This window comes from Apaloderma vittatum, unplaced genomic scaffold, assembly GCF_000703405.1.
Source record: "Apaloderma vittatum isolate BGI_N311 unplaced genomic scaffold, ASM70340v1 scaffold9201, whole genome shotgun sequence".
Classification (NCBI taxonomy): Eukaryota; Metazoa; Chordata; class Aves; order Trogoniformes; family Trogonidae; genus Apaloderma; species Apaloderma vittatum.
Window position 1 is genome coordinate 1 of NW_009698471.1, and position 14,477 is coordinate 14,477.

Sequence of the window (14,477 nt, forward strand, 5' to 3'; positions counted from 1 at the left end):
AGAAAGACGCCAGAACGAGGGAGCAGGCAAACGCCTGTGAACGCTGGCTGTAGAAATGCTTCAGGGGGGAGTTTTAAAACATCTGGGGCGCTCTCATCACCTCCTGCATGCTGTCAAGCCCCGAACGCAGGCTCCAGGATGCTCCGAGGTGTGTAAGGGCTGGTGCAAAGGCTCTGGGGTGCAGACACTGTCGTGAGCTGGGCAGCCACAGATGGCTCGGAGCGTGGTTTTGCCTGGATAAAGCAGTTGGGAAGCCGTGCAACTGTCCCACATTCTGTGGGGTTTTGTAGCCACGCTGTTAGTAGTAGTTCAGCGTGTTTCAGGCGTAACAGTGACTGCTGCGTGAACACAGCCTGGTGTGGAGGAGATGCCTACAGATAACGGAGGAGGGGGACAGGACGGGAAGGGAGAGACTCACACCACCGAAATACTTGTCGTTCGGGTGGAACGGGCAAGCCTCTTGCAGATGTAGCTTCCCCATTAAGCAGCAGATGGTCTTGCACAAATTGTAGTACGGACTCGGTATGTCTCAACATGCTAGTGATGCTCTTTAGAGAAGATTTGAAGTGGAACATGGTTTAATTTAAACTTTAGAAAGCTACGCTGACCTGGATGCTCTATAAGCTGCCAGTATCCTCCTGCTGTCAAGCAGTCATAACATTTCCTAATAGCAGTTAGGATGTAATAGGAGGTTTCTTAGCATTTACTCCATTATTTAATTGACTTTATTGCTCTCAGACCTTTGTGTGTTAATACTTGGTTTCAGTCAGATAAGGAGACATGGTAGAAGTATACCTGCAAATGGACCAATGAAAAAGACTAGTCTTTGAGTGGCAAGGTCACTTTAAATATTAGTCTTACACTGCTGGTGAAAAGAAAAAAACCCAAACAACAAACAAATGACAAAACAACATTGAGATGAATGGCAGATTTCTGTGTATTGAGTAGCTGAGGAGTAACACGCCAATTAAGTAATGAAAAATGCTGCCCTATTAGGAGGATGTTCACACCACTTAAAATACTGACACTTGCTATTTGTAAAGCTTCAAAGAAACTGAAAAATTTTCCTGTAGATTTTCTGAACTATATCAGCTATTACAAATCGGTAACTAAAGTGAATTGGAAAAAAACCACCCAACTTTATTCCTGGCATTGTAGGAGCTGGTTTTGAACTTTGTAATTGGTCGCTATAATCTAAATCCCTTGGGACTAGTTGGTTTTGCTGCTAAGCAAAATAGAAGGGTTTGTAGCTGCTCTGTAGAGTTTGCAATCCAGGTTTTCAGAGCTTACAGACAATTATGGTACACAATTTTCCGTTGTCAGTTGTTTAGGTGGTATTAGGTTAAAAAGACATTGATGATGACTCTCTCACGGGCTGAGGAGTTGTACCAAACAACAGTCTCTGAAAGTAGAGCAGTGAGTATTTTAATCTTACTAGTAGACTTGATAGTAGGCCTTTAAGTGCCCAGAAGTATCATTCTCAATCCTGATCTAACCTGGTTAACGACTTCTGCAAAGAAAAGAAATTGTGGTTGTGGAAATAAATTTGAATGTGCAAATCTACTCTTGAAATTTTTAGAAAGAAACTATGTTGTTGATGGTATCAAAAATAGTTTGATAGAAGCCAGCTCGCTGCTTTGAAGTGCTGTAGCTCGGAAAGGAGTACTACCTGCTGATAGTTAACAGTCTGCATGATGATAGCTAACAGTGAACTGAAGAAGCTCGTAACTAAGTTCCATGTTTGCTTTTGTCCCACCCTGCGGTTTAAAACAACGTGACAGTTGGAAGAATGCAAAGCTGGTATTACATGGCCTCAATAAGCAGCATATGACAAAAGGATCCATCTTAATCTATTTTTAAGATACAACTGGAGCAGAAGATCAAACTTTATAGTAACAATACAACCTTACCTCTTTTGGCTTGAAGAGCAAAAACTGTTGCTGCAAGTCCTAAATTGCTTATCGTTTTACGGGTTACTTGCCATTTAAATCTTGCATTCTTGTGATAGAGCTGCAACCATGGGTTGCAGAACAACTCATCTGCAAAATCCTGAGCTAGCAAAACTTAATACTGTTGTCCAAGATCCAGTTCAATGCTTACTGTCATTTGAAAATAAAACCCAAGTTTTTGTGCTGCCCTAGCTTCACAGCTGAGAGTTGAATGCAGAGTAACTACTGTTAATTACTTTAGACCAAACGCAAGCTCACTGACTCCCAATACTTGTAGGTTAAAAATAGTATATTAATGGCTGAAATAGGGCTCTTTAGATAGACCTCTTGGATTTTCTCTAACACGTGGCATGACTTACTAAATCTGTGGGCAAACCAGAACTGTTTTCCTCTTGCAAGTCTTTTGTGTTTGTTTTTTTTTTTCTCCTGCATTTTGCCATATGTCAAGTTTCTGATAGCAAGTACAGCTGTACAAAGTATAATCTGTTTCATTCAGTCACAGAGGCAGGCCCAGCAGGCAGAGGTTTCTAGTATATCTGTCTCAGAATAAGCTAACTTGTCCAAGTTCATTTCTTCCAGACCAGTCTTTTGTGACTCTAGCCACAAACGACTCTTATGTGAAAGGAGCACTGGTACTTGGTTCATCCTTGCAACAGTACAGGACAACAAGGAAGCTGACTGCACTCATAACTCCTCAGGTCTCAGATCTTATGAGGTAAGGTTGCTTGTGTACTTCAAACTGCCACAGTTCCTGCTGATGTGAAGGTTGAAAAACAAGTTAAATAGCTTAATAGTAACCACCTGGAACTCTGGAAGCTTAGCAGAATTCAGCTTATACTATGTGGAATTCTGTAAGTTCTTCAAACATGAAACTGGTGGAGGTTTTTTCTTTCTTCCATATGATGAGTTAACAAATACTCTGTAGTTACAGCACTAAACTGTGACTTGATACTGATATTTCAACTGGATCTTTGCTCTTTCATAGTCCTCCTTAGAACTGCCCAACAACACGATACTGCTTATGCATTTGTTAGTGCTGTGTGTATGCATGTGGAGGTGGGAGCAGGGGATTGGAATTTGTCTTGCAGCAGCATTCCTGATTAAGATGATGTTACACAGGCTGTCTTGAAATCTAGCAGACACTTCAAATCAAATTTGATCATGAGAGAAGAAAATGAGCAGAACTAAAGTGGCACCAAGTATGTCAAATCAGCAGATCGACGTAGGCATCCAGCGAGGTCACCACAGCACAACAAATGAAAATATAATGGGCAGCTGCTTCCTACAGCCTCTCTAGAATAGTCTCAGTATGGAGTGGACTGGGTGCTCTTTCCATATGTAAGAGGAGAGTAAAAATCCAATTATATTAATAGCTGCCTGAGCTACAGATGCTGGGTCAAGGTTCTCTACATGAGAAAGTTCTTCTGAAAAGATGTTTCAATTTATAGAGACAGTAGAGAAGTAGCTTAATAGTAAATGGAGTGACTCTCCCTGGAGTCTCTTGGCAGCTAAATGGCCTTATCCATATCAAGATGCTACATACAGCAACATCCATTTAGCCTATTAGGTGAGTGTGCTCTTCCAAGATGAATCATAAATGTGCTTCTGTGTCAGTGCAGTCCAGCTAGAACTGTGCCCTTGGAACTGCAATACCTCCCTGCATAGCGCTGAAATCAGAACTTGTGTTTCTTACTCTGTATCCACCAACAAGGTGTGCTCTTAAGTTCAGAAGCAATTGTTCATACAACCTGTCAGTACAAAAACAACCTGGCAAAGCAGAGTTCTAAAACTCACATTGTACTGGTAATTACTGAGAATTCAAGATACGCTGTAGAATAATGAGACTTTACAGGTGCTTTGTATTTTAAGCAGCATGAACTCCTTAAGCTCTCTTGAACGAAGGGTAATGTTTTACTGATGGTAAAGCAAAGCTGCCACGATTTCACTGCGCTGGCTGAAAGCTTGTCACCCTTAGGTGAACATGGTACTGGGTCAAAACACTGTTGTACCTGCAGCTGTGATTAAGTCTTTAAAGCTTTATGGGATAAAGAAAGTTTTAGAAACTGTGTATAGTCCGATGTCTGTAACAGTCACAAATCCAGAACAGTGTTGCCATAAGTGTTGCATAAACTTCTGTTGTAACTGTTTAGGATCCAGCTACTGTCCTGCTCCAGATACTCTAACAGCTTCCTATTTCTTAGCTGCCTGCTCAAAGTAGACCGCTAACTTGCCAAAAATAAGAGTCTGTCTGGGAAAAAAAAAAAAAAAAGCTGTGTGGAAAGTTTGTACTACATAGCCATAATCTATTGGACTTGGTAGTGATGCCAGCTAAAGCCGTCTGTGGAAGGAAAAAAAAAAACCCAGACCCAAACAAACTTCTTTGTTCCCCAAAACGTGCCCATTAAAAACTAGAACCCTTGGGGCAGAGAGGTGCACTTGTGCATCCCAAAACACACACCCAACTCTTACCTGATGGCATGAGATGTACTGCCAAGTTCCCCGTTATTCCCCTTCTCTGTATGGAATCTGTCACTGGTCTGGTGCTGGAATAACAACAGAACTAAGTCTTGGCAATTGACTTTTTTCTCCCCCCAGGAGAGTGCTGGAAAAAGTCTTCGATGAAGTCATCTTGGTAAACGTCTTGGATAGTGGGGATTCAGCACACTTGGCGTTAATGAAAAGACCTGAGCTGGGTGTTACATTAACAAAGCTTCACTGCTGGGAACTGACACAGTTTTCGAAATGTGTTTTCATGGATGCAGATACGTTGGTAAGTGGTCCTGTCTCCTGGTACCTCCTAATGATCTGGTGTGGGCAGTGTTGGGGTTTTTTTTCTGAGAGTTGTTTCCCGAGGGGGATTGGTGGTTGGGTTTTGGTTTTTCAGTGGTGGCTTTTTCTGTTGTCGTTTTAAGACGTGGAGTAATGGAGGCCTTCTTGTTAATTCGAATAATAGCTCTAAAAATTATTTGTAAAATAGTTTTATGGGAATGATCTCCATAAAGTATTGTGTTCTGTAAGACAAGAGCATTGATATGGGAACTGCCTTTCATGTCTTAAGGTGGATGCCAAAATCCATTAAAACATGATACCCCAATTCCTAACCTTTAAAAAAAAGAAAGCAAATTTTTTATCCCCTTTAAAACTAGGTTTTGTCAAATATTGATGAGCTTTTTGAGAGAGAAGAGTTGTCTGCAGCACCAGATCCAGGCTGGCCTGACTGTTTTAATTCAGGAGTTTTTGTTTACCGACCTTCCATTGAAACATACAATCAGCTGTTACAGTTTGCCACAGAGAAAGGCAGCTTTGATGGTATGTATTAATTTGTATTTCAGTGTAAGTTAGACAAAAGTAGTAATAGTGGGTGGAATGGCTCAGTAACTGTGTATGTGTCATGGAGCGTCTATATGATAAAATTCTGAACTCACAGTAACTACACAAAAACTATATCCTCACAACAGAGGTTATCATTACAATATGTAGTAAAACTACTTTTTTCAGACTCGTGAAATAAAAAACCCCTAAGTTTGGCCTACAAACTAGCAGCTGCAAGCATTAGCAATGTAGGATCATAAGAGGAAGTCTCAAGATGCATCAAGCCCGGTGCATGCGTTAGCAGATGAATCTGCAGCACTGTGCTTTGTGCACAATGTTTTATGCTAACTCAAGTTGCTGTGGAAACAATAGTACTCACCAACTTGAGTGCAGCTGCAGAGAAGCAAACATTTGGAGATGCAATTTATATGCTCTGCAATGGCTCCTGTCTTTATAGGGTGGTAACTGTATCTGTCCCAATATCAGATGCATGTAGTCTTGGCTGCTTCCCACTGCAGGGCACTGGAGATCAGCCACTGTGCCAGATCTAAGTTTGAGAAGCCAAGTTCTGGTTTCCTGTATGTCTCCTCAATCTACTACCATTGCAGTAAACACATGTTGATCAAAGGCTGCTATAGTTAAAGGCTTCTGAGTGACTATCACTGTCTCCTGTCACTAAATCTCGTTATGTAACTGGTACAAAATAAAGTCTAACTGAAAAAGCTACAGGAACCTGCATAAATAAGCCTACAAAATGGAACTCTTAACAGAAGGTAATTAGCCAGCCTGGTGACTTACCTTTCAGTACTTTGTATAAAGTAAAAATTCCAGATATCAGTCCTAATCTGCAGAGTAATGCCCGATACCATGTGGACTCTGATGTGTGGCTTCCTAAAGAAGGTGAATTCCAGTTAGACGCTTACTGCTACCATATGAGTGAACTCCAGTGAAAACTAGTACTGCATGTGATGGAAAGTCTGTCTGTGCTCAGCTGGTGACAAGGTAGCAGTTGATAGCTCTAGGAGTGCTCTCAAATGTTGAGTTTAAATTGATCACCACCTGTGGTAAAAGCTGCAGCATTATTAAGAAAAAAAATCAGCCCAAAAAGCCCAAAGGAAAAAACAAACTCCAAACCAACTCCCATCTTTGTGTAAACTGACAGCTGAGCAGTTCCACGAACATCTGACACTTGGTGACTGTCTCCTGAGCTTTGTTCTTGACTGCTAGCAGACCCCATCTTCTAAAGCCCCCGTCCTTCAAAAGAGTAGAACTGCTTCTGTGGTGTACTACCCACACTTCAAAGCTGAAGCCACTCAATGGTAAAACCTTCTCTGTCCCAAACACGAAGCAATTGTTGCAGCTCTTAACAGCAAAAGAGGTGGGTTAGTGGTTTAAGTACCAAATGTCTAGAACTGTAATTTGCACTTCAGCTTTATTTTTTTTCCAGTTTTTATTAAATGGTAGCACTGATCTAAATAATGAGAGACTTAGACTACCTGCATAAGCTGGTGCTGAGCTCATGAACTCTGTGGGAAGAAAGGGGATTTAAACTTAAATTGATCTAGACGGTAATAAAAGTTCCTAAGAAACTCTTCTAAGAGGAGCACCTTTGAAAGGTCACTGCTCTTAGTAGGACACAGGCGATTGCAAACTCGGCAAGCTACCAAGCTCTGCATAATTGAAGTCAAGCTTTAAGCACCCCATTTGCAACAGTAGTAACTGGGGAATGCAAGACTTTCCAGTGTATTTCATATTTATAAGAGCAGACAGATGCCCCCTATGTAATGCTGTTGTCCAGAAATTGTAGAGTGATGGACAGTTATGTAGACAACTCATCGGTCTATTTGAAGTTCACCTTTCTAGATAATGAGGAGTATGTCAGACAGGAATTCTAGATACCACCTGAAAGTAGCGGAGGGGAAAAAAAGTTTTAAAAGAAACCTGGTAATATTTTAAGGACGTTGCTGTTGCTTCAACAATTCTCTGGCTCTTTAACCTGGGATCTAAAGTGGTTGCTTTATTTACATATAAAGACATAATGCAGGGAGACTGTGTCTGTCAATACATAGCTGATGTAACTGCTGCCCCGTTCTCTTACCTGATGTCTGAAGTCCAGTTTATAGAGTAAGACTGCTGTTCAAGTCTGAACTAGGACAGCTAAATGTCACATTCAGTGGCTGCTTTGGCACACATGCATGCAATCTGAAAAAGAGCTGAGTATGTAAAACAATCTGAGTGAAAATCCCATAGAATTAAATACTTTTGTTGCTGCCCCTTCAGTTGTGAGCTATCTGCTCTGAGAGGGCATCCCAGACCTTCTTCTCTTTCATGTGATCTTACTGTTAACACATGCATTCTTAACATGGCATTAAGTTAGAAGTTAAAGTGGAACGTAACTAAGTGAAAACCAGGGGATTTGTCTGGTTTCTTATGGGTATATACTGCTTCGAAAGTGTTTTCTTTCCTTTATGGGTTGAGAGGCAAGTGAGAGGTTAGAAACTGCTGTACTGAGTCCCTAGGCAATTCCTCACTCTGCAGTCTGCATGTATGCTGACAGCTCTAACAGGATACTTAGAATTTATATTTGTCAGGGTACTTCTGCACATCTAAGTTTATGCCCAGTGTCTAGATACTTCAGTGGTAAAAAGCAAATTCTGCTCAAGCAGTAGCAAGGGTGTAAACCCTAGTACTGCCCTAAATCTAAACATAGGTCAATTAAAAAAAAAACACAAAGAAAAAACCACCAAACCACCAAACTTTCCTAACTCAACAGAGACTGAGTGCTTTAGAAAATTAAAGATTAAAAGGAAACATTGTTTATTTTGTAAGCTATCTACTCCTTAGCAATGCTGATTGTGAATGCAGTTAACAGGTGAAGAGAAGACAGCAAATTAAAGCTGAGGGACTCCTTTCAATCTCCTTCATAAGAGGAACTGTTAGCACTTAAGGACTAAATATATTCACTGCAATAAAGAGTGAATGGATATAAATAAGTAGTTTTATTTCTCAGTAGGTGCTTATAAACCAGTATGCTTTGGGCCAGAGGGGTGGGCTTGGTTTTGGTTTTGTTGTTTGGTGGGGTTTTTCCTTAAGATAACTCTACTACTGACATACCAAACAATTGCAGACTCATCTGACCTTATTACAAAGATCTAGTTGGAAACTGTGAGGTGACCCCTCCAACACATGAGGTCTGGCCATAACTTCGGTTTTATCCTCACTGAGGAGTTCGTCAGCAGCTTTTTAGTGCAGAACTAGGAATGCCTGCTGCCTGTTCAGGGATTTGGTGAAGTTTTACTGGAGTTGTTGCCAAGACTCAATGTGCTTTCCTTATCGGACCACGAGGTAGATGGATGTATCCAGACTACTGATACCCTGACTTCTGTGCTGAGATGCTGGTCATGCATTTGTAAGCATAAATAACAAAACTAATTGTTGGCGCTTGATCTTCTTCAGCTTTTCTGTACGCAAGTATGAAATAGTTCTGTTCTTTGCTGCCCTATGCAGCTTAAACTTGAGCTGTAAAGGAAACTGAATGGCAGGGTTGGAGCAGCTTGCTGTCTTTTAGCAAAAGTAACCACACACACACTACCTCTTTCATTCTCTGCATTTTGGGGATTTTCAAAGGCTGCAAAGTTTACAGGATTATTCACAAATAGGACTCTAGTGCTCTGTGCCGAGCTCCTACTGGACATGACAACTGCATTACCAACTCTTAATTAGTGAAGTGATTGAAAAACATCCTAAAAGAGCTATCAGATGCTTGTAGCCTATTAAAACGCTTTCTCTTTCAGGTGCAGATCAGGGGTTATTAAACACCTTCTTCAGCAGTTGGGCAACAACAGACATGAGCAAACATCTACCGTTTATTTATAATTTGAGCAGCACTTCTGTATATTCCTATCTTCCAGCATTTAAAGCGTAAGTTCCAAACTCTTAAGAAGTCTTTCAGAGCTTATGTAAACTAATAACAGGCACAATGTGAACTTCAGCAGTTTTTCTATAGGGAGATCATAATCGACACTAAAATAAGGTATAGTATTTTCCTCTCTAATTCAACTTTTTTTTTTTTTTACTAGTCAGATGAATTATCTGATGAAAAATGCAGAGAAAGCTGTATCTGTAGCTTAAAGCACTCATCCCCAGTGGTAACGCTGAAGCGCGTTTAGAGTAAGTGCATTTGAAGGGCTGCTTGCAAAAGGAAGAACCACTCCTCTGGTACGGGATGCTAGTAGAGCTCTAATCAAAGGCAGCAGCTCTTGAATCCACTTGAGTTAAACTTCAGCATGTCTCTGGTGGTATTGTTCACACCCTAGATAACTTGCCTTTTCCTCATACAAATTACTTCGGGTATTTAAAACTAGTAGTTTTGGTTCATCTCATCAGTCTGTACTACTCATACAAACGTGGTGACCAAAGACTTGTATAAAGCTAGAATTCTCTCGCAACGGTCTTCCTAGATGTCAGTTCCATAAGTAAGAGCAAGATGGAACAAAGACTACAGGCAGCCACCTGACTGTTGCATGTTTTCTGTGTAAGGAAAATTACCGTATCCTCCCTAGCTATTAGAATTAGCATGTGAATTAGCAGTGTTAGAACTAGCGTGTGAATAAGCTGTATGTTGATGGCAGGGTCAATCAAAGTGCTGTTATAATAAACACAAGAGGAAGGAGGGAAGCATGGGAAGCTGAAATGTTACACATAAACTCATTCACGAATTGCTGCAGAAGTGGGGGGAAGTACCTACTGCGTAAAACCAATCTGATCTCGGAATGACGTCAGGTTACTCGTGTCCAGAGCAGCAGCTAACATAAGCAGAACGGTTGCTGGCTGAAGATCAAACTATGTCTTGTGATCAGAATACCTCTTGAAATTCTGTCAAGCTAAAATTGGAACACTTAGTCATTCTTAGGCTTGCATGTATTTCTTTAAATAAGTAGTTGGACAGCATTTGATAAGCTAACATCTATTGTAAAGTATGTTCTCTTTCCGTGGCTGGCTGGTTGTTAGTCACATGGCCTTAAATTTACAAGTGACCTTGCTGTCACAAAAGACTAATTAGATTTGGGAGCTCCCAACAAAAATTCTATTTAACTGTTTGAGTCAATTGCCTAACTGAATTCATCAGACCTTCAAAAGTCGAATGCTGGAATTGAAGCCCTTTAAGTAGAATGCCCGGCTTAATAGATGGAACAATTTCCCTTGGTTAGATCAGCAGCTCCACTCCTGATAATCAGCAGTTGGAATAAAGTGAAATTTAAACCTACTGACATCAATAGCTAAGTTTTTCGCAGCTTTGTACAGCGAGACTAGATTTCACAGCAGTCTCGTAATCCTTTTTCCAAAGGAAAATGCCAATTCATGACAAATGCTCTCTAACTTCAAAACATTGATGAAGGACTTTTCTGGGAGATCGGGAAAGACAGATTAGTTGCTGAGGCCAGTGTGGACATAAAGCTTCCTAACAGTTGAGCTTCAGTGTCAAAAGAAAGTATTGCAGAGGTAGAAAGCATCTAGAAAGCAGATAGTGAAACCGCTGTAGAAGCTTGGCACCTGTCAACTGTTGTGCAGGTCTTAAGTGGGCAGAATACTAAGAACACGCTTCTCCATTTGCAGCAAGTGTAACACAACGCTCCTCAGGGCTTAAAGAGCCCTGATTTTTAAACACTGACAAGTTTCCTCAGAACAGCAGCAGCCCAAGATGAAGAAAACTCAGGCTGTTAAGTGGTGCTGTGGCAGCTATTACGACTAAGGTCGTCCTTTTATGACAGATCGTGACATACGGAGTTTAAAGCCCAGGAACTGACCTCTGGAGACAAACTTTTTTTTTTCCTTTTTCTGGCAATTAGTGCAAATACTTGGTCTTGTTTCACACATGCATCGGTTTTCATTCTGCAGTAGTATCAAGTGTGCTCAGAATATGGAACATGATTATTGAAATACAGACTGGTATCTTAGAACCATAAAACTCCCCTCCCACACACAAACGGATAGTGCCTTGTTTTGAACGTTCTGAAGTTTTTAAAACACACTGTATGTAAAACTCCTTAAACATCTGAATTCTGGCCAAAATGGCCAGGGTGTCACTGTCTAAAATATTAGACTAGTTTGGCATTATTATCCCTTTTAACTGTGTTATGCTGAGAAGAAATCCTAATGCGTGATAATAACTGAACTAGGTGAGACAGTTGCTCTTACTGCAGAGAATGGTATTGCTTATTCACAAAACTGACTCAAGCTGAACTCAAGTTCTGGAACCATAGGAGGATAGAAGGAATATTGTCTCTTTTTACTGTTCTTACTTTGAAAGGGGTGCATCTCACCTACAGTCTTAATGCAAAAGAACATAACTGGTGATGTTTGGGACAAAGTTAGAAGTCCATATTGGAAATGGCCTTAAAATAGTTTCAACCGGAAACAAACAAAAAAAACCCCCTACTGCCACCGCCAAACCTGCCCCTGGCTAAAATAGAGTTATTTAGAAAACAATGGTGGTGGTTTTTTAGCAAGATTCTGCTGCACCAAGATCAGAAGTCCTCTGAAATACTGAAGTTATACAAAGTGATTATTTTGCAGGGACAATTGTCCTGCAGCAGGGCTTTCCAATGATCCTTTTCTATAGGGCTGTAAACTGAATGGGTGACTCTAACACTGACCCTTCTCTGCCTAATACTTGTAATGCCCAACTATCTGGATCACTGACTGCGGAGCAGGATCTTTTTCACATTTAAAACCAGCTCCGATTGCAACGGCTGCTTGAGACTGCTCTCCTGAGCTATGGACATCACTCTGCCTAAAGACTTGAGTTGGCTGTAAGTACTCAAATAGCCCAGACCATTAGGTTTTGGCTGTGTTCTGACTAGTGTAATGTAGAATTCCATGTGCGCTTTTTCCGTTGTATAGCAATGCTTTCAGTCCCCGTAGGCATTGGCAGTTTGATCATTTAGTGTTTAGCCTCCTAAATATATTCCTATTGCTGTTTTCTGGACACCTACAGAAACTGCAAGTTAAAAAAAATGACTGTCAGTCAAAACTTTGTTTTCTAGACACCTGCACAAACTGTGGGTTCTGACTTTTTCTGTCCAACAGGTTTGGTGCAAACACTAAAGTGGTGCATTTCCTGGGAAGCACAAAGCCATGGAACTATGCATATGACTCCAGAACAAAAAGCATAAAAGGCAACATGGACGACCCTAAAATAGTTCACCCAGAATTCCTCAACATGTGGTGGGATACCTATACAGCTAATGTTTTACCATTACTAGAACAGCATGGAATTGTTAAAGAAACTACTACAGGTGTAAACATGGTACGTGCCTCAATATTCTTGTACAAAGTACCCAAGTATGGATGGCAGGTTCCTCCCCATCCACTGATTTCCCTCTGTCCAACTCGAAGCATGTGGTTTAGTTTGTGGGATGCAGGATTTCTTTTGTTTTGTTCTTTTAAGCTTGGAATAAATACTACTACAGAAGAGAAGCATGCTATAGTGGTCTTGAATGTAGCTCTGCTTGCCTAAACCAAACTATGTAAGTAGCTACTGGTGCACCAGAAATCACACTGTAACCTCGTTAATACATAGGGAGAAGGGCCCTAACCCTTTATGTGTTGCAGCTAGTAAGGTTCTGGAGCAGAACCTCAGTTCAGCATGCAGTGTGTACATAACAGACTCTGCATGGTGAAACAGATGTAGGTAAGCCCAGGATAACCAGAGAAAGCCTACTTACCTAGACTGGCAGTGGCAAATTCCAGTACTTACCAAAGCCAAAGTAACGCTTCTAGCTCTAATTGTCATTCTCAGAGTTGAGTAGCTTGCATCTGACTGCACACTTGATAGCCTTAGCTTAGTACATGGGCCAGTTTAAGTTCTCAACCTTTCTAAGACCAAAGTTACTGATCTCTTAAGATGTGCTTTCTCTTGTCAATCTTACATCTTTCTAATGAACTATTTGCAGCTATCGGGCTTGGTCTATACTCTGGCTTTCTCTTGTGGCTTCTGTAGAGAGGTATGAAGAACTTAAACTTTTTTTTCCCCCCCTCCCTTCCTGCTAACCTCTGTAACTCTGCTTTGTTAAAATTTTGCTAGGGAGGCTACCCAATCCCTGCCCATTGGCAATGCTTGCTGCACATGAGAACATCTACTTCGTTGTCCCACTCTATGGCCTGTTGCTCGCTTTAGCTATGCCAAATATTTCTGTCTTTTCACTCTGCCTTTCCTTTTAGGCAGAGGTTACAGAGGCAGTGTCCCACATATCAATATCAGCACCATCACCAGTATTACCAACTGTATCTTCAGAAGAACGCAAGGAACGGTGGGAACAGGGCCAAGCTGACTATATGGGAGTGGATTCCTTTGACAACATCAAGAAGAAACTTGACACCTACCTTCAGTAGAAATGCCTGTCTCAAACAGTGGTGATGCAAGGACTTGTTCCAGAACTAACAGCTAGAAAGGTGTAGATGGTGGTCAGTTACACTTGCTAGTAGCTTGAAGAAAAACTTCTTGGCTGAAGGCCTCTGCAGTGCTACAGATGAAGACTGAGCAAAAGCTAGGAAGCAGAATTCCTTGGGCCACTTGTAACTGCCCAATTTCCAATTCTCCCTACTAGACAAAACCAGGTATTTTCAGCTTAAATTTCCTCAATTGGCTCAACATATTCCTTGAAACTGGGTTTGTTACCTCACCTCATTAAGGTGATTAGCATTGATTCCTTTGCTTGCTGTTTTAGATGTAAAATCTACTTCCTGGGATTGCTCATACACTAGAGTGGTAGCCATTCTGCTTTACCGTAAATGTATTAATGACACTGGGATACAAACAGATGTAATAGTCATAGCACTGCTTTGCTCTTCCAGTCACAATTGCACTGAAGTTTTGACCAGGTTCTTACGCACAGTGCCTACAGCATGGCAGAATGCATTTTTCAGTTCTGTATACTATGGGACTAGTCAACTGAGTTTTATCTGTTACTTGCAATGTTGCACTTGATACAAAAATAAAAAGTTGTCATGCATTTCTGGCTTCCCTAAACTCTTGAGCAATTAAAAAAAAAAGAGGGAGCTCTGAAGCAGTCTGACCGAAATACTGAACAGGTACAACCCTTAAGCTTTGCTAATGCTACTCTAGCTGTCATTAGCAAACACCCAGCTTTGAGTTCTGTAATTATTTACAGAGTATATAATCATTTGCCAGGGAGCTGTGTAGGGCCAATGCCC

At 41.0% G+C, this 14,477-nt stretch overlaps 1 protein-coding gene across 1 annotated transcript; it reads left to right on the top strand.

Moving 5' to 3' along the window:
• The first annotated feature begins 4,468 nt into the window (after positions 1-4,468).
• GYG1 (glycogenin 1) lies at positions 4,469-14,275 on the top strand. Its single transcript, XM_009878027.1, has 6 exons — positions 4,469-4,719; positions 5,096-5,258; positions 9,056-9,182; positions 12,351-12,570; positions 13,217-13,267; positions 13,485-14,275. The coding sequence occupies exons 1-6, from the start codon at positions 4,624-4,626 to the stop codon at positions 13,653-13,655; spliced, it is 828 nt and encodes a 275-aa protein (XP_009876329.1). The 5' UTR covers positions 4,469-4,623; the 3' UTR covers positions 13,656-14,275.
• The last annotated feature ends 202 nt before the right edge of the window (positions 14,276-14,477 follow it).

Excerpts from the sequence above, each read along its gene's own strand:
- GYG1 (XM_009878027.1), top strand. The coding sequence starts at position 4,624 with ATGAAAAGACCTGAGCTGGGTGTTACATTAACAAAGCTTCACTGCTGG. Across the intron at positions 9,183-12,350 it reads TATCTTCCAGCATTTAAAGC|GTTTGGTGCAAACACTAAAG; the intron begins GTAAGTTCCAAA and ends TCTGTCCAACAG. Across the intron at positions 13,268-13,484 it reads CTTGTGGCTTCTGTAGAGAG|GCAGAGGTTACAGAGGCAGT; the intron begins GTATGAAGAACT and ends CTTTCCTTTTAG.